We start from the raw sequence: 20,155 nt of genomic DNA on the forward strand, positions 1-20,155 counted from the left end.
GCCTACACATGGGTACAACAAACCGGTGCAATTAAGCATCTTCATAGATGGCCTGCGACCACGGTCAAAGCAACTCCTTGACACATCCGCAGGGGAAAAATCAAGTTGAAGATATCGGAGGAGGTAATGGAGCTGATAGAGAACATGGCAGCCAGTGATCACGCCATCCTTCGTGATCTAGCATACACGCCAACAAAGAGGAGCCTTCTGGAACTCACAGCCCAAGATGCAACACTGGCCCAAAACAAGTTATTGGCCCGACAGATAAAGGCCCTAACAAAGACCCTCAACAAGCTCCCTTAACAACTACAAGCGGTAAGTCCCTCTTACTCTTCAATAATGCAAATAGGGGGATGCCACATCAGTGGTAGAGCACACGAGCCAGGGCAATGCATAACCCAAAAAAATTCTTCCAGGGAGGTGAACTACATGGGAGCTCAGAATCACCACGGATTCCAAGGCTACAATCAAGGAGGACCGTCGGGATTCAACCAAGGGAGAAATTTCACATAGGGCTCAAGCTAGAGGAATCATCCGGGGAAACAATTCAACAAGGAGCAAAGAAGTCAACCTGTCCAGAATTCAAACCAAGGGGTCGATCTTTATGAGAAGACCAACAAGCTTAAGGAGACACTGAATCAATTCATAGAGATGTCCAAGTCCAACTCTAGGAGCACAAAGTCATCCATCAAGAACCTGGAGATACAAATGGGACAATTAGCCAAATAAATGGCTGAAAGGCCCACTAACAGCTTTGGAGCCAACACCGAGAAGAATCTCAAAGAAGGGTGCAAAGTAATTTTCACTAGGAGGGAAAGTACTGAGAAGAAAAAGAGAATTGATAAGGATGTGCATGATGAGGAAGGAGAAAAGAAAGAAGAGGAGAAAAAGATAAGAGTAAGGAGAGTGATGATGAAGTCTTAACCACTAAGACCAAGACCAAGAGCTAGTTAGCTCGGGAGACCAAAAGAGAGATACCACCAATTTCATCAAAGGAGACATTGTACCCTCTGGTGCCATCAAAGAAGGATAAGGAATGCTATTTCAAGCGGTTCCTTGACATATTCCAGAAGCTGGAGATTACTATGCCTTTTGGAGAGGCCATACAAAAGATGTCGTTGTACAAAAAGTTCTTAAAGGACATCCTCATAAAAAAAAAGGAAAGTACATCAACAGTGAAACCATTATGGTGGGAGAAAATTGCAGTGTAGTAATCTAGAAGCTACCTCCTAAGTTCAAAGATCTAGGAAGCATCATCATCCCATGCTCTATTGGGAGTGTATCCATAGGTAAGACTCTTATTGACTTAGGAGCAAGTATCAATTTGATGTCGCTTTCTATGTACAGGAGAATAGGAAATTTGAAGATTCAACCTACAAGGATGACGCTCCAGTTGGTAGACCGCTCCATCACAAGACCGTTCGGGGTAGTTGAAGACATCCTGGTCAAAGTCCATCAACTCACTTTTCCGGTGGACTTTGTAATCATGGACATTGAAGAATATGCTAAGATCCCCTTGATTCTGGGTCGACCATTCATGGTGACTGCAAAGTGTGTTGTGGACATGGGGAATAGTAACTTGGAGATGAGTGTGGAAGACCAAAAAGTCACATTCAACTTGTTTGAGGGAATTAAGCATCCCAGTGATAGCAAGACTTGTTTTAAGGTGGAGGAAATTGAGCAAAAAGCTAACCTCGTTGGGGGGAACCTGAATTCTGTGTTCCTAGAAGAAGATGAAGTCAATCCAGTTGAGAATCTTACAGACTCTTCTAGGGTCAAAACAGGTCAAGACCCGAGCCACTCCAAACATTCCACTAGCTACCCCTCTACCAGATGTCTCTCCTCCACCTGCTGGTCAGACCTTTATGCCTTTTTCTCAACCGGAGCAACTCCTCCCTATGCTATATAGCCTCCACCACGACCAATACCTACTGATGCAGAGCCTCCACCATCTCCCTCCAACAGCCCGTGATGACACCAGAGGCATTCCTAGCCCAAGTTACTTGGCCAGGAGTCCAACTTCCTTTTGTTATGGGGGGTGACACCTTTGGTGTAGCTGATGATGATACCGCAGATATTGAAGTTGATGATGATTATGTTGCGAACATTAGTGATGCTCATAGAGCTTGGGATTCAGGGCCCACACAAGATTGAGACCCAATTTTTTTACCAAGATTGTTTTTCTTTTGTTTCTTTATGTTTCTTGTCTTTAGTTTTTTTTTCTTTATCTTTATTTATTTTTCTTTAATTTCAACAATTTAATTCTAGCAGTTTAAATTCAGTCATTGAATAAAAATTGCATGATATTTATGAAGTCATTGCTAAAGCTTTTTCTGAAGGACTCACACTTGAAATGGTGCATACCATTTTTGTGAAAATGTTGGTTCCATGAAGGCAAACGTCAGTTCAAGTAGTGGAGTATGAATCACAACAAAGAGAGGAAAAGGTTAGTCTGTCTGAAATAAATCATGGTGCGGTAAGCCAATAATTTTATTTTGTCCCGGTGAGTTGTGTGAAACTTACTTGTGAGAGAACGTCTATTTTTAATTTCCCGATTTTGTATCATTCTTAGACTGTTAGATTAATTACATGAGGTGGAAATGATTAAGGTTATGTTTCTCTTATTTTCAGTCACTTAGCCAAAAAGCCAACCTTTGGTGATAATTTATCCCTTGCACCTTATTTGAGTCAAAAATGATAATCATGTTTTTTGTAAAACCCCTAAGCCTACTTTAGTTATCTCCTACCTTGTTTTAGAGTTTAAAAGAGCATAAGGATTTTAGTCATGATATGCCTTTAATTTGGGGGAGGGTTAAGGTAAAAATTGTTTCAAGAAGGTAAAACAACATACAATAAGGCACCCTAAAAAAAACTTGTAAGCCCAAAGTTTCTTTCCTAAAAAAAAAAAAAAAAGAGATAGATCCCCCCAAAAAAAGAAGAAAAGAAAAGAAAAGAAAAATAAGGGCAGAAAATAAATAGGTGTCATAAGTGTTGTTAAGAACAATAAATTGAGGCTGAAAAATAAACTCTAGGCTGAATAAATGGAAGTTTTTTAGGATAAATTCTCTCTTACAACCCTAATTTTTGAAATCCTAGAAAAACCATAATTTCTTTGATTAGTCAGGCCACATTACAAGCCAATAAAAGTCCTTAGTGATCCACCAAGTGTAAGCAGGATAACTTTAACTGAGATGAAGTGCAAATTGGAAACATTAATTGCAGGTCATAGAATTTTAAACACTCACCCAAGACACTTATGCGCAGAGAAAAACACTAAAGCCTTGTGAGGAAAAATGAGGCAAGCTGACCTGATTGATTTCTGCTACTAACCAATTCTATCTCAATGTTTGTTTATGCTTCCATTGCAAGATCTTGGCAAAAGCAAGAAGGTCCGACTAAGGGAATTTGAAAAATTGCAGCTATTGAAAGTGTTGGAGCATTCAGAGCTTGCTCTCATTTTTGTTTTTGCTTGAGGACAAGCAAAGTTTTTAATTTGGGAGATTTTGATAACGGTTAAACATGAGATATTTTTTATAATAAAAATATATTAAAAATATCTTTAAAAATATTTATTTAGTATTTATTTTTGGCTTAAATATTAGGAATTGATATTTTTCTTATGTATGGCTTGCAATATGAAAATGATGGATTCAAAGCAAAAGAATCCAAAAAATATAAATAAGGAAGATTTTTTGGCATTAGACCCAAGTCCACTCTAGCAACTATAGAAAGAGAGTCAAGTCCAAGTCCACCCCAGCAACTATAAAAAGGGAGTCAAGCCGAAGAGAAAAGACACATCGAGTCTCAAAACACTCTAATACACACCGAAAGCCTGAGAACTCTCCCTTAGGGAATTCTTTCTTCTCTTTCATAATTTTCGATTCCCTTTTTTCCATCCCTTCTCCTCAATCAATTCTTATACCCCTTTTCTAGTGTAAGGCCCCTTACGGCTATGAGAGACTAAACCCTTAGTTAGGGTCTAGCAGCCCAAAAAAGCCAAACGATGTATTGTACACTTTCATATTTATCAAGGCAAAAAAGTGTTTTCTTTCCTATTATCATTTCTTACTTTTAATTTCATGCATCATTCATCCTTACACCATCTTTGAGGCTTAGGTGTTCGACAGAGGGTAATCCTTAATAGAAAAACAAGGAAAATTTTGCATGCATTTATTTTAGGAATTAGTCGCTCGATAGAGGGTAATTTCTAATATAACTAAAAGGAATGAATATCTTAATAAAATCATTGCTAGACATAGAGTGATTGCATTATGCCCATGCATCAAAGCAAACTTCTAGAATTAGAACTTCATGCATTTTATCTATTGACTCTTTGCAAAGACATTTGAGAGATAGATAGGTAAAATAGACTTGTCATCGTGAGACATCAGGGGCAAGTATTTTAATAGATGTGGGTAGGATAAATTCACCTGATTGATAAAGAAAAATCGCAAATAATACATCTTAGGCAAATAAGACATACTAGGTCATAACATTCTCATTCCATTGAATTTCCTTTTATGTCTTTTGTCTCTTTTTATCTATTATTTTAGTTATTGTTTCTTTTAAATTCATTTTTTTTACCTTATCTCATTTTTTCTCTTATAAATTGGAAATTGTCCAATACAAGTATAAAACAAAGTCCCTGTGAAAATCGATACTCAGACTTTCAAGTAATTTATTATTTGTGACAAATTTGATACACTTGTCAACGAGTTAACATTTGACTATTGCAAGAATTGACTAAGGTATAAAGGAAGCTTTTAAGAAATTAGTTATATATTTTTAAAATTTAAAAGAATATAGGAATTCAATTAAAATATTAAAAATTTATAAGGACCTCTGAATTTATTTAACCAAAACTTTTAAACATTCATTAGCACCTAATTTTTGCATAAAGAAAACTCTTCTACATATGAATTTTGGGGAAAATATCGTTGATCTTTGTTTTTTTTTTTTATCAAGAAAACTATTTTTCTCTTTGATCTTTGTTTTTTTTAAGTACATTTTCCTTCATCTTTTAGTAAAATCAAATCAAATATAAAGATTGAGTTTTTTTTTTTACAGTCATTTCAGAGAAACCAAACACCTATTTGTATGTTCCAATGCACAAAATGGAGAGATAATTAGTTAATAACACTTTTGGATTGAAAAAACATTAAGTTACATTCACCTAAACTATAACTCAGACACATCTTAATAGTCACCATGTGAGACTTTCCAACAAACCAAAAATACATAATAAATTCATATTGATCCCTGCATGTCCAAATTACACAATTTGATATGATAAGGATGAGTTGAGTTTTCATTGAATTGCAGCCAAATTTGTAGAGCATTAAGTTGATTGTGAATGCTAGACCATTCATTATCCTTTGAATTTTACCGCGCTTGAATGGAACCTCTAAGATACAGTAACGTGCATAAACAAAATTGTTATTCAAAACTAACGTTGATTAATCTTGAAAATAAAAGCTTCAATTGTAATTAGAGAAATAGTTCAAAAGTGGTGAAAAAGACAAAAGGAAAAGTGAGTGAACATAACTAGCATCTGTCCATCAAATCAGCCAAAAAAGATTACCACCAGGAACTAAGCTGCAATCTTCACTTCCTGTCTTGTCTCTGTTTCGATCTCTTTCCCAACGCTTTATATCCGGGGCGGCCTTCAATTCCCTCTTCTATAATTCTTCACACCACAAACAAACAAACCTCTTTCTCTCTCTCTCTCTTCAATTTTCTTCACATTACTCTCATTAGTTCCCCCATTTCCATTTGGAATTTTGTAACACTTCACGTTCTTCTAGGCTCAACCATTCTTAATTTGCAACTAAACAAGCCAACGTGACTACATAGATTCCTGTATTGCCTTTCTTATTGGTCACTTTAACACAGGTCTTTCTTTTATTGTTTAATAATCATTGCTTTGTTATTGTTTATGATCTTTCAGCTTCAATAAGATTTATGGTGTGCTATGAGTGATGGTGTTAGAGAATTAATAATTTGGACCCAGTTACAAGTTGTGGAGAAAGTTTGCATTTTGACAAGTTTGTGAATGTGGGAATGGAAGCTCGCATGAGGAAGTACCGGCAAGTGAGTCCAGAGAGGGCCAAGGTGTGGACGGAAAAGCCCCCAAAGTACCATCAGAACCGGAAGGTGCCGGTGCTTTACTATCTTTGCCGGAATAGGCAGCTAGAGCACCCTCATTTCATGGAGGTTCAACTTTCATCCCCTAATGGGTTATATTTGAGAGGTAGAAAAGTGAGAGTTTTTGTGATTTTTGTTTTGTTTTTGTTTGTGGGTTTTCTGAGTGATTCTTTGTGTGCAGATGTGATTGATAGACTAAACGCTTTGAGAGGTAGAGGCATGGCTTCTTTGTATTCATGGTCGTGTAAGAGGTGAGCAAGTTATTTTGTTTATTAATTACTATCTCAGTATCTCCTCTTGGTGTTCAATTTGTATGGTGAGAAATATAAGAGAGGATGAAAAAAGAATAATGCTGAGACTTGGTAGGATCTGTCCTTTTCCCTTGTTTCACTTTTGCATTTTAGGAAAAGTCAACGCTGGTTAATGTTTATAGTTTTAGTTGGATGAAGCAATCTAGATTGTTAAGCTTTTTGTTGCTTCACTCACTCTGTGGTCAAATTGTTTGTGTTTTGTGTTCATTTTTCATTATGTATAGTTTTTGTTTTTTGGTTAATCAGAAGCTACAAGAACGGATTTGTGTGGCATGATCTCTGTGAAGATGATATAATTCTACCTGCACATGGGAGTGAGTATGTTCTCAAAGGTTCTGAGCTATTTTACGAATCAAATTCAGGTCAGGGTTATGTTTATGTTTTGTTTATCTTCATCATGTTGTGTTTTCTTAGGTCCTGGTGAAATCTTATTATGGTTGTGGATTCTGCCTTGCAGAACGTTCTGGCCCCATTAGCAATGTGAAAATACAGAACCTGAAGCAGTTACCAGAGCCGGTTTCTTTTAGGAGCCATGATGAGGCTTCCACTTCTTCTAGCATGACTGAGAAAGAGACAAGAAACTCCCTAGAAGATGACCTTTCCCCAAGGCAACAAGCTGGTTCATCTGATGTGTCTCCTCAGTCTAGAGCTAGAAAGAGTGATTCTCTTAGCTTACCATCGACAGAATGCCAAATCTACAAGAATGATGGATTGGCAGATGCTTCAACTCAGACAGAAGAAAATGTTAGCAAACCCGAAACCCAGAATACTTATACCAGGGGTGTATCAACCGAGGATGATGGTTCATTAGAACCTGAATGCCATGAAATATGTGAAACTCAAGTGCTTCAACTGAAAGATAATTCTGAAATATGTAGGGATACTGTTTCTCCTCCTCCCTCAACTTCTAGCCCATCGTCTTCTGGAGGGAAAACTGAGACTTTGGAGTCCCTGATAAGAGCTGATGTGAGTAAAATGAACAGCTTTAGGATCATGGAAGAGGAGCGTATTCGAATGCAAACCAATGCAAGGCTGAAAGCCTCAAATCTGCTGATGCAACTGATCTCGTGTGGGTCTATATCAGTGAAAAACCATAGTGTTGGCCTTATTCCTTCCTATAAGGATAGGTTTTCCCACTCAAAATTCCCCTCCCCGTTGTTCTCAACTTCTGTTATGTTTGGGGACTTTGATTGCATAGCAGAGAAAACAAATGTGATGGGCCTCAAATTGGAAGACAAAGAATATTATAGTGGGAGCATAGTCGAGTCTAAAGTACTGAAGGAAGGAGATGGACATAGTGTTATGAAACGCTCTTCTTCTTGCAATGCTGAGAGGTAGGTTTTGCTTTCGATTCCTTTCTTGCAACATCACAAATTAGCATTAGAAAGACTTACTGCTTCCTTTCCCAAAATCATGGCTTATCTGCTAGCTGGGTGGTTTATTACATACTGCTGCTTGGTTGGTTGCATATGGAGTCATAACTTCAGAGAACTCTTGTTCAAAGCTGAGGAAGTGAGTACTTGAGGTCTGATGAAGTTGTAGGACTCATTTTTGGCATATACAGTCATTCTTTAAAAAGTGAATAATGCTAGGTTAGGCTACATTACCATATAGGTTGTTCCATAGTACAAAGGTGGAAAATGCTTGAATTCTGGTGTTAAAATGCTTATGCTATTTAGAGTTTTTTCCAGACCTGAAGTTTGTTCTGATTAAGCCAAATTCTCACTCTTTAAATGAATGATTTCGTTGTTAGAAACACAAACAGTCCTTGAAGGTGCTTGTTAATTGTTATTACTTATTCAAAACTCAGTTTAAATGATTGCACTCTATTTCTCTATTTCCATATTTCGCTTATGCTTTCACTCCATTCAAAATATAAACAAGATCACTTTAAACGCTTATTTGGATTAAAAAAATTGAGCATCTATCTATTTTAATTACTTTGTCGGTTCTGAATTTGTTCAAGGTGAAAGATGCTAAAACTTTTCCCGACTTATTTCTTTTTGAAACTTGTTTTTAAAAGATAAACAATATTTAATGGGAATATAATGCTTTCACATGCTTGTTTAGATCTATATTTATGATTGATAGTATGGCAAGATGTTTGAAGGAAATGGAGGCTTCAAAGGCACAAAAGAAGGGGGCTTCATGCTTTTTAATTAAGTTATCTTTCTAAGGAAAAAAAAATAGATATCATCAGAACTTCCAATATCAGGCATCCTCCTCCCGGGGGAAAAGGAAAAAAGAAAACAAAATAAAAGTAAAAAAGCAAAAAAGGCTGGACAAATGGGAGATTTGGATCCTCATGAGTTTTTTATTCGTTTATTTCTGCCTCCTATCATGTGAAACACTTAAATATGATAAAAAGGACCTGTGGCATAGTAAAGAAGAACAAGGCTTTCATGTTTTATATGCTCTTTTGAATAAATGTTGGGGATAACATCATAATTTGATAATATATTCTGAAGTAGAGTTGATGGAGACCCCATGGGAATAAGTAGAATTTGTCTTGTATATTGTTACTAGATAAAATTTGCAGTTTACATGCCCTTGCTTTCTTACAAAATGAGGTCCTTACTTGGAGACTCGTCTTATATCACAAGCTGCTAAACTGGCTTGGGATATAAATATTGTGGCTACCTTTGTGGATTCATGCTTTAGAGTTTTATAATTGATTATGATTGGCATGTGATAGGAACACATTAGTCATCACATACTGGCCAATGTTTCATCTGTGACAAATGTGCAGGACATCTGAAGAGTTGAAATCACAAGACACAGAGGAATCATCATCCTCAGGGAATCCAAAATGTGTTCCACAGTCAGTTAAGGCTTCATTGACCAAGCAGCTACCAAGTGAATGCATGAGATCTCCTGTTTCTGATGGATCAAGAAATTCCATGGATAAAACTGATGGTTCAGGCATATCCCCAGTACCATCTAACGGTAGCAGCAAAAGAATCACGGAACCTTCATCAGGGTTTGGGAGAAAGCAATCTAAGAGGGTAGACTCATTTAGAGAAGAAGAGAGGGTGATCAAAATTGAAGAAAGTTAAGTGTTGAATTTATCTTGTTTCTACTAATGTTCTTAAAAATTGTTAGGACTTAGGAGTGTCTTCTTACAGTTTTCAGTCATTGATTGATGAGTTTGATTTTAACTCTACAGGCTTGCTTCAGGAGCTCGGGTTATAATCCAATCTAAACCATATTGAGACACAGCAAGTAACAGCTCTTAAAATATTTTTGTTTCAGAGGTTAGGCAGCTAGCAAAAACTGCTAGTTTTCATCTTTTGTTTGAATGCAACATGATGATGGTATATATTTATGTAGGTCCACGTGATATATCCGTAAATCTACAAAGTGAATGTTGTGCTAGAATTATATTTTTTAAATTTTTTTGGTGAATATGTTGTGACAGATTATTATTCACTGCATGGGGGGCTAGAAGTGCATGTGGTCCCAATGGTCCATTACTCATCCTGTAAATTTCATGTGTTGGTTATATAACCTTGTAGGGACTGCCACCTGAAATGAAGTGATTGCACATTTTTTTGTAACTACACAGTACATTCTATATATTCTTTTGCCCCCGCAGCTTTTGTTTGCTGAAAGTACTTAGCTTGCATTTCCATTTTCCAAGGCTAAAAATTGACACACCACACACAAAAAAAGTGCAGGCTTAAAATTGACACACCACATGGGAGATTGAACTTGACGTATTCGCTTGTATTAATAATTAGTACAACTTGAGTTAATTCTCAATCATGAGGAAAACAGCTGATAAATGGGCTGAAGACTATGTTCATAAGGGATTTGCCTATATTTAGAATTGGTGTGTAATTGGCTTGTAAATGAGTCTAGACCATGAACAAATACTTAGTATAATGAAAATGTCCTCTGGTGAGGAAATAAGTGTTAATAGTTATGTGTGGTTTAGGATTTCTTTGGGTGGAAATAATTGTTGTCTAAAGGTCTGTCAGGAAATTATATAAGAAAACGCAATTATAGATGTGAAATATACTCAAGTGTATGTTTAGTTAATCTTGGATACCACTTCAAGCCTTACATTAAAGCTTGAAAATTAATTGAATGTTAAATAAGAAACTCTATATATTTCCTTGTTATACTAAAAAGGCTTTAAGCTTGAAAAGGGGTTGATTTTTCGAAACAGTATATAGCTTGTTGGCTAATAACAGTAACATTCACATTCAAACTTGGAATTTCTATGCAACACATAAAGGTCCTTCTGAATAAAGGTACTATCTCAAAAAATAATAAAATTCTTTATGTTACTAGGACAATTTTATTCCAAGAATGTACGAATTCTTCAAATGGGTGAGTTATAATATTCTTACATATACTTTCTACAGTAACATTCTTTTACACCTATTTTTTTTATCACGTTATTTATTTTAGTTTACATTTCTCTCTTAATTTATATAAAAAAAATTATACAAATAGAATTTTTCAGCATATAACAGTAACACGCGAAATAGCTTTCTTTCTTTGAAATTTCATGCAAAGAAATAGGGACTCTCATCCAAACTGGAATCTAGTCAAAATGCTTTTTGTCTGGAAAGGTTTATGGGTTACTGCTTTGATGCTCATATCTGGCCATTGTGATCTTCAGAATCGAGAAAACTTAATCGACAAACTTTGGTTTTCACTTTCCCATAAAGCATGAAGGCATTGGTCTTCGCTATGCAATCTCTGTCTCTTCCAATTTGTGTTTCTCTTCCACCTTGAATGTGGAGCCTGATTTCATGTCACACGAGCTCTAGCTGGATGATGATGAACCAGGGCAATTTAGTCAATTACGTTTTGATTATTATTATTAATAACTAAATTAAAAAATAATGATTTAAAATCAAATTGTATAGAGATGATTGTTGAAATTTTCCTCGGCAGCATGGAATATCAAAGTGTCAAAGCATGGAATTCTATTTAAAACTTTAATACAATATGCTGAACTATAAGTTTGTACACATTGTCATCATTACAAAAATGCAAGTGGCAAGAACTTGGTACAAGTTATAGGCAATCGATATGGGTATTTTTACATTTTATAATTTAAGTAGTCATTATTTAGGAAAAAAATAATAGAAGTTATGTGTTTGTACATAAACTTATTGATCGTAGGAATGTGTGAAAATTATGAGAAAAACAAATCACTATTGTATCTCTAATCGATGGGCTTAGTATATGAAGGAAAGAGATTAAGAACATAGAAATAAAGAATTAAAAATATTGAATCAAATGATCAATAACCTCGTTTATATTTATTGACATATATCTTGAGTCTTGCTTAGCATAGCATGGTGAGCAGATGAGAGTGAGAGTGAAAATGTCAAAGTGAACACTGAACAGCTAGCCTCAAACATGAAGACTGCAAAGAACCAGAAAATCATTGAAAAAAGCTACCTACAGCTTTGCATGCCCGCCACATTCTTAATCAAAATGTTGATTAATATAGTATTATTATTAGGCTGAAATACTTTTTTTTCCCTTACAATTTAATGTTTTTTTCATTTTCATTCTTGTATTTTTTTATTTTAATCCTTACTCTTAAAACATTTTAAACAATAAAGAAAGTGTTTGAACAATTGAAAAAAAATAATGTTATATAAAACACTTTAATGATAAAAAGTAAAACAAACATATTTTATAATGATTAAAATAAAAAAAAATTACAAGAATAAAAATAAAAAAGTGGAACGGAAAAAAAAAAATTAAACCTTATCATTACGGTGATGATGACAATATAGATGGCTTATGAGTCACTAGAAGAAGGAACAACATGACGGCTGCCACAAGATGCAATCATGAAACTTTTACAGAAACGAGATTATATGAGAAGGAAGAAAGATATATATACCCGAAATTCATAATTCCAATGTGCATAGAAAGAATAAAGTTATTGGAGAGATGGCTCAGAAGACTGATACTATATACTATATGAGAAGAGCAGAGACAACAGGCGGTGAAAAAGACGGATATAACATATTAATTGGTAAATTGTGAGCAAAGTTATCAAATTCGACATTTTTGGTAGACTCATACAGAATTCTATAGTTTCGACTCGTAGATTCAACTTGTAGATTCGTAAGAATCTACTACATATAAAAATAATAACAAAATATTTATAAATAACATACTAATTAAATATTTCAACAATATAATAAAGAAAATCAGTAAATCATAAAGTTCATAATATTTAAATAATTAAGTCTAATAATAATACATCACTAGTAGATAATAACTTATAGAGGTTATAGTAGTGGTAGATCATTCTCATTGAGAGTTTGATGTTATTAGAGAACAATGATTTGATATTATTAAAGGTGAGAATTTTGTATTTGAGAATAACACGTTAAATGAAGATATGCTAAACACACAGAAAACAATAAAAAAAATGACTTACATTTTGATCTAATTTTTTTAATTTGCTAACTCGTTGACTCGGTGATAAACTCGAGAGTCTATCGAGTTTATTTAGAGTTTATAGAGTTTACTCAGAGTATACTAAGAAAGAGTTTACTCAAGAGTCAACTTATAGAGGACAAGTGAACTAGTAAACTCGTAAGAGTTAGTGAGTTAACTCGAGAGTTTGATAATTCTGATTGAGAGCATCAATCACGGTATAACTATAAGAAGAATTTGATTCTAATTATATCCCTTCGTATCAATCGTCCTCTTACTTACTCCCTTATTTTATAGTGCATACCTTACCATACACTATTTGGTACTTGGTAGGTCCTAACTATTAACGAACAAAAAGTGAATATCTAAATGACAATGGCTATGCTATTTTAGAAAAAAAAGTAACGATGACATTATATGAATTATGCAGTGAATAAAGTTATCGAGGTTGATAAGTATTGTAATTTTAATATTTATTTTAAAAGAATTTTATTAAAAAAATATTTAATTAAATGGACAAGTTATGACATTTAAATTCAAATTTAAAATTCAAATTTTCTATTAATGTCAATAAAAGTAAAAATCAAGAGGGGAACAATGGCATTATAGGCTCATAATTGGTGATAAAAGATAAAAAAAAAAGTTGGTTGAAGTTTTTTTTTTGAAAAATGATTTTAAAAGGAAATGAGGTCATTGGCTTCTTTTGAGTTTTTCATCTTTGTTTTCTTCTTTACTTCTTCTTTGCTTCTCTTTGCATTTATTAAGCCATCTCCTTCTTTACTCTTAGGTCAATCATTTTTCTTTGCGAGTTTTGTAACATTACCTTTGCTATGGCGTTACTGTTGTATCCTAGGAGGTTTGTGTGAGATACCGCAGATAAACCTTTTAGGACAATGACTATCACACCTCAGGAAGTTTGACCGCATTCTTGATTTTTGACTTTAGCAACAACAATCTAAAAGGTTTATTTTTCATGGTTGAAGCCGCAAAACCTGTTAACAATGCTAAGGCTTCCAACCCCACGCCTCCGACGACAATCTTTGTTAAGTCGCTACCCGACATCTAAAAAATTGAGGTCTTCAGTGGCCAAAATTTTTAACGGTGGCAAGAACGCGTTCGTACCTTGCTGGACATGCATGGAGTTGTCTTCGCTCTTTTCACTCCCAAACCTAATGCCGATTCTAATGCCAGACAACTTCGACAATTGGTTCAAGCCAATAAGGTATGTCGTCACACTTTGTTAAGTGCCTTATCTAATGATCTATTTGATGTCTACTGCTCTTACAAGGAATCCAAAGAGATATGGGACTCTCTCATACTCAAATACACTACCGAGGATGTGATCAAACAGAGATTCATCATTGCCAACTACTACCATTGGACCATTATTAACTTTTGTATTGAATAGTTTCATTAAATTAACATCTTTCCCTAAATTTATGGTTCTTTTTGTAGGATTTGTACATACTTTCATGTTTAGTTTGATTTTGCTCAGCAGATACTCCCATTTTTTGTGAATTAATGTGAATCAACTTCAATTCAGGCCAAATGAAGAGAAGGTGAAGCAGCTAGTGTCTCGCTAAGCAAAGCATATGCACTTAGCGAGTGACATTCGCTAAGTGAGGCACTCAGCCTGCTTAGCACGTGGGGAAATTCTAAAAGAGGATCAGCCACAGATGCCCGCGCCCAGCGTGCCGCAAGCTCACCCAGTGAGTCGTTTGTCCCTTCTCGCGCTCAGCGCGCCCAGCTCGATAAGCGAGAATTCACTAACTTGCGCTTAGCGAGAAAATGACGCTAAGCGAGCCTTCAGAATCTGAAACGTCAAGGAGCCTTTAAAACACTGAAGTTGATGTAAAAGTGGGGGGAGACATCAGATACATAGAAGGAGGAAACGAAGATACACACAGAGAGATGAAAAACAAAGCAAAGCTCTTGCCTTCAAGAGAGTTTAGGTTTTAGGAGTGATTTTAGGGTTCTAGGGGTGGAGGAGACATCCTCATCCATTTGTAACCTTAGTTTTTCTTCAAAAATCTATCCTTTGTGCTAAAAGTTACTAGCTTGTAATGGAAGGCTAAACCTCTTGTTGGGGATTTCTGCTAAACATTTGATGTAATATTCTCTCACTATCTATTTAAAGTTGTTTTTATGTGTTCATTGCTTCTATTTGTGCTTATTTCTTGCATGCTTGTGGCTTGATCATCCATTTGTATGTAAAGTTAGGATTTTTAGTACTGGGAAGTGCTTTAAAACCTTAGAACTTGATAGAACAGGCTAGAAAACTGTATGTCTGGGGATAGAGTGTAGTGATTTAGTTTATATTATGCTGTAATCTTAATGTAACTCATTTAAACCAAGTTTGTTGAGGGATCAAGAACAAAGTTTAAATAGAGTTTGGCCTATTCACTCGAGGAATCTTGGTTTGGGTAGTTGTTTTCAGCATAAGAACACTAAAACAATGTTAAATAGAGAAAAATATTTAGTAACATCAAAGTAGGTTCAGTAGAATAAGTCAACGCTTTTACTTGACTATTTTTACCTCTCCCTTTTAGATAGTTTAAATTTGTAGTTAATTAGAATTGTAGACAAAATCCCCTTTTGATTTTTTACTTGTTTTACACAAATGTTTACTTATTGAATGCATATTTTCTGAATGAGACAAGTTTCCTATGATTTTATACTTGATTCTTACCGTTTTATATTACTTGTGCAACGCAGTACACTTGCTGATTAGCATTCGTGGATTATTATTTCCAAACAAGTTCTTGCCGTGAAATAACCATGAACGAAGAAAAAGACATCAAGGTACAAATCAACGAATACCACAAGCTGTTGGAAGACCTGAAGACTAAAAACATCTCTTTGCCCGACGAGTTTGTTTCTGAACTCCTGATTGAGAAGCTGCTGGAGTCCTAGACAGAATATAAACAACAGTTAAAGCACAAACACAAAAAGAAGTCACTGCCAGACCTTATCACCCACATTATCATTAAAGATACCAATATGAAGAAAAGTGTTGCAACAAGGACCAAAGCAATCTCTACCAAAGAAAACATGGTACAAGACAAACCATTTCATAAGAGGTATGCCAACAAAATTGATCACAATAACAAGAATAAGTACAAATATAATAACTCATGTGCTGCTCCTTCTAATCCCATCCCACGTTCCCTTTCTTCTAATACTTCTTTCAAGAAAAAAGTGCTTGTTTTGCTTGTGGGAAACCAAGACATTTTGTTCCTTAGTGCAGGTACAAAATTGTGAGAAATGATAATCCTCCTAAGCCTAGGGCTAACCTGGTTGAAGGAGATGACATTATTGTTGCGGTCATTTCTCAAGTGAATGTTGTCACCGATGTAAGCAAATAGGTGGCAGACTCTAGGGCTACCAGGTACATATGTGCTAATAAAAGTACGTTTACCTCCTACACTATTGTGGGGGATGGCAAAGAACAAGTTTATCTTAGTGATTTGAGAACTACTCCGGTTCAAGGAAAGGGGAAAGTTCTTCTCAAGCTCACTTCTGGGAAAACACTGGCTTTAAATAATGTGCTACATGTTCCCTCTATGAGAGTTAACCTTGTTTTTGTAACATTGTTAGGAAAGGTTGGGGTAAAGGTATCCTTTGAGTCTGATAAGATAATTATGACCAATAATAATGTATTTGTGGGGGAAGGGTTATTGTGATCAGGGTCTCTTTGTACTCAATGTTTATGAAGTGATTAATGAGAGTGCATCTTCTTTTTCTTACTTGATTGATTCTTATGATATATGGCATGCTTGATTAGGACATGTTAATCCAACGTATGTTATGAAATTTCAATGACTAGGTTTAATTAATATGCATGATAAACAAAATAAGAAATGTGAAATATGTGTTGAATCAAAATTAACTAAGAAATCATGTCCTTCTTTACAACGTGAAATTGAACTACTATGCTTAATTCATTCTGATCTTGTTGATTTAAAACAAACTAAGACAAGAGGAGGCCAAAGTTACTTTGTAACCTTTATAGATGATTACTCTAGATATACTAAAGTTTATCTAATTAGACACAAAGATGAAGCATTTGATATGTTCTTATCTTATAAAGACGAAGTTGAAAATCAATTGAATAGAAAAATCAAAAGGCTAAGATCTGATAGAGGTGGTGAGTACACTTTGTTTAATGACTTTTGTGAAAAAGAAGGTATAATTCAATGAAGTAACCCGCCACCATCCCCCCCCCCCCCCCCCATATTCACCCGAGTCAAATGAAGTAGCTGAAAGGAAAAATAGAACCTTTATGAAAATGATGAATGTTTTACTTGTTAGTTCCTCTACTCCTAACAACCTTTGGGGTGAAGCTCTCTTGACTGCTTGTTTTTTACAAAATAGAATTACACATAAAAAAAAAACAGGTTTGAGCCTTTATGAGTTATGGAAAGGATATAAACCAAACCTCAAATATATCAGAGTGTGGGGGTGCTTAGCCAAAGTGATGTTACCTGATCCAAAGAAAAGGAAAATAGGATCTAAGACTTCTGATTGTTTGTTTATTGGTTATGCTGAACATAGTGCTGCCTATAGATTTTTAGTTCTTAAGAGTGATATGATTGAGTGTGACATCATTATGGAGACTAAGAATGTCGAATTCTTTGAGGATGTTTTCACTTTGACGTCTAGGGCTAGTTCTAGTATTGTTTCTAGTCTTGAACAACTAGTTGAAACCTATAGTGAACCTATAAGCGAGGATTTGAGGAGAAGTAAAAGACATAGGACAGAAAAATATTTTGGAGATGACTTTTATACATATCTTATTAAGGATGACCCCTTAAGTTTTTTAGAAGCTATTAGTTCTTCAGATGCAAACCTTTGGGAGCAAGCCATTAGGACTGAAATTGACTCTATTAAAAAGAATAATACATGGACTTTAGTAGATCTACTTGAGGGTGCAAATCCTATTGGATGTAAATGGATCTTTAAGAGGAAGTATAACCCTGATGAATCTATAGATAAGTACAAGGCAAGGTTGGTTGCTAAAGGTTTTACTCAAAAACCTAACATAGATTTTTTTTATACCTTTGCACCTGTTACAAGGATTTCCTCCATTAGGATTTTGATTTCCTTAGCTACAATCCATAAGTTAGTGATTCATCATATAGATGTTAAGACAACTTTCTTGAATGGTGATTTAGAGGAAAAGAGATATATATGACTCAACCTCAGGGGTGTGTGGTGGATGATCAAGAGAACAAAGTGTGCAAACTTTTAAAATTCCTATATGGTTTAAAACAAGCGCCTAAACAATGGCATGAAAAATTTAATGAGACTTTACTTGTTGATGGTTTTTCTAGTAGTGATGTTGATAGATGTGTGTATACAAAGTCTGTTAATGATGATCATGTTATTATATGCTTGTACATGGATGACATGCTTATTTTTGGTACATGTAATGATATAGTTTTTAAAACTAAATCTTTCTTAGCATCTAAATTTGAAATGAAAGACATAGGTGAAACAAGTGTTATTTTGGAAGTTAAAGTTATAAGGAAGGGAGATAGTATATTATTATCCCAAGAGCATTATGTTGAGAAAATTCTTAGGAAGTATAAATATTATGACTTTAAGTCAGTAGGTACCCTTTATGATGCTAACTCTCAATTAAAGAAAAATAGAGGAAAACCAATTGCTCAAACTCAATATGCCCAAATCATTGGGAGCTTACTGCATTTGATGAACTTTTCTAGAACTGATATTGCATATGCAGTAGGCATATTGAGTAGATATACCCATAGTCCTAAGCAAGACCATTGGGATGCACTTGTTAGACTCATGAGATATATGAGAGGTACCATAGATTATGATATTGAATACAATGGATTTCCCACGGTACTAGAAGGGCATAGTGATGCTAACTGGATCTTTGATTCAGATGAGACAAAATCCACTAGTGGTTATGTGTTAACTCTTGGTGGTGGTGCAGTAGCTTGGAGATCAACCAAACAAACTATTAATGCTAGATCAACAATGGAGTCAAAGTTTGTTGCTCTAGAAATGTCTGGTTGTGAGGCTGAGTGGTTGAAAAACTTCTTAACTAACATTCCCAGTCAGTGATAGTTGTGGCTAAGAATAAAATATTCAATGGGAAAAATAGGCATATACAACTGAGACATAATGTGGTTAAATAGCTACTAAAAGATGAAACAATTTCCATAGGTTATATGAAGTCAGGAGGAAACTTGGCATGACAGATCCTTAGACAAAACCCTTAAGGAGGAATATAATATTAGAAACATCGAGGGGAATGAGACTTAAACCACTTAAAACAAACAAGTGATGATAACCCAACCTTTGTGATTGGAGATCCCATAAAGAAGGTTCATATGGGTAAAAATAAGTTATTTGCCAGTTCTGCTAACACTCATATTGATTTCTATCAATTTGCTTTTAGTCACTTCCTATGGTGTGAGAAAGTGTTAGAGTTGCATTAATGAGAGGATAAACTTTATAGTAAACTTTATATGTTAGAGAAAGCTTTACTTCTTATAAAGTTTTTAATGATTTTCATATCCTTTGTGGGTGGTGTATGATTTGCAGCATACACTTGATGAAATCACCTATATAAGTGTCAAGTGGGGTCGGGGTCGCTTGCATGAGATTTTAGCGAGATCTCTAGAGCACTCATGAATACTGAGCACGCAGATAACCTAGTAACGCAATATAGCGATAACAATAAAGACTGTGGGGGTGCCTTGTGATTAGTAGACCATTATCATACGCCAAGTGTCTTTGGTTCATATAACTTGCTACACCAACTACATTGTGTGTTAAGTCCTATCAGTCTAGGTATGATTCATATAGCTTGTTATACTAGGTCAAATGCTTTACACCTCATTTTGACCTAGGAATTTTCTTTTATTTATTATGTAATTTATTCTTTTGAAATATGTGGGGGATTGTTGTAATTTTTATATTTATTTCAAAAGAATTTTCTTAAAAAAATATTTAATTAAATGGACATGTTATAACATTTAAATTCAAATTTGAAATTCAAATTTTTCATTAATGCGAATAAAAGTGAAAATCAAGAGGGGGACAAAGACATTATAGGCTTATAATTGGTTATAAAAGACAAACAAAAAAGTTGGCTAAGTTTTTTTTTTTTGTTTGAAAAATGATTTTAAAAGAAAATGAGGTTATTGGTTTCTACTAAGTTTTTCTTCTTTGTTCTCTTCTGGGCTTCTTCTTTGATTCTTCTTTGTACTCTTTGCATTTATTAAGCCTTCTCCTTCTTTGTGTGA

The 20,155-nt window shown here is 34.8% G+C and overlaps 1 protein-coding gene across 2 annotated transcripts; it reads left to right on the forward strand.

The window, feature by feature from the left end:
- The first annotated feature begins 5,524 nt into the window (after nucleotides 1–5,524).
- LOC100800618 (protein SOSEKI 2) lies at nucleotides 5,525–10,012 on the forward strand. 2 transcript variants are annotated; one of them, XM_006592650.4, is made up of 7 exons: nucleotides 5,526–5,859; nucleotides 5,948–6,250; nucleotides 6,326–6,395; nucleotides 6,702–6,817; nucleotides 6,913–7,789; nucleotides 9,205–9,507; nucleotides 9,622–10,012. In XM_006592650.4, exons 2-7 carry the CDS (start codon nucleotides 6,061–6,063, stop codon nucleotides 9,665–9,667), a joined length of 1,602 nt encoding a protein of 533 aa, XP_006592713.1. In that variant the 5' UTR covers nucleotides 5,526–5,859; nucleotides 5,948–6,060; the 3' UTR covers nucleotides 9,668–10,012. The 2 variants fall into 2 exon arrangements, with proteins under 2 accessions (XP_006592714.1, XP_006592713.1); XM_006592651.4 differs by lacking the exon at nucleotides 9,622–10,012 and having other exon boundaries at nucleotides 5,525–5,859; nucleotides 9,205–9,511.
- The last annotated feature ends 10,143 nt before the right edge of the window (nucleotides 10,013–20,155 follow it).

This window comes from Glycine max, chromosome 12 (genome assembly GCF_000004515.6).
Source record: "Glycine max cultivar Williams 82 chromosome 12, Glycine_max_v4.0, whole genome shotgun sequence".
Taxonomy (NCBI): Eukaryota; Viridiplantae; Streptophyta; class Magnoliopsida; order Fabales; family Fabaceae; genus Glycine; species Glycine max.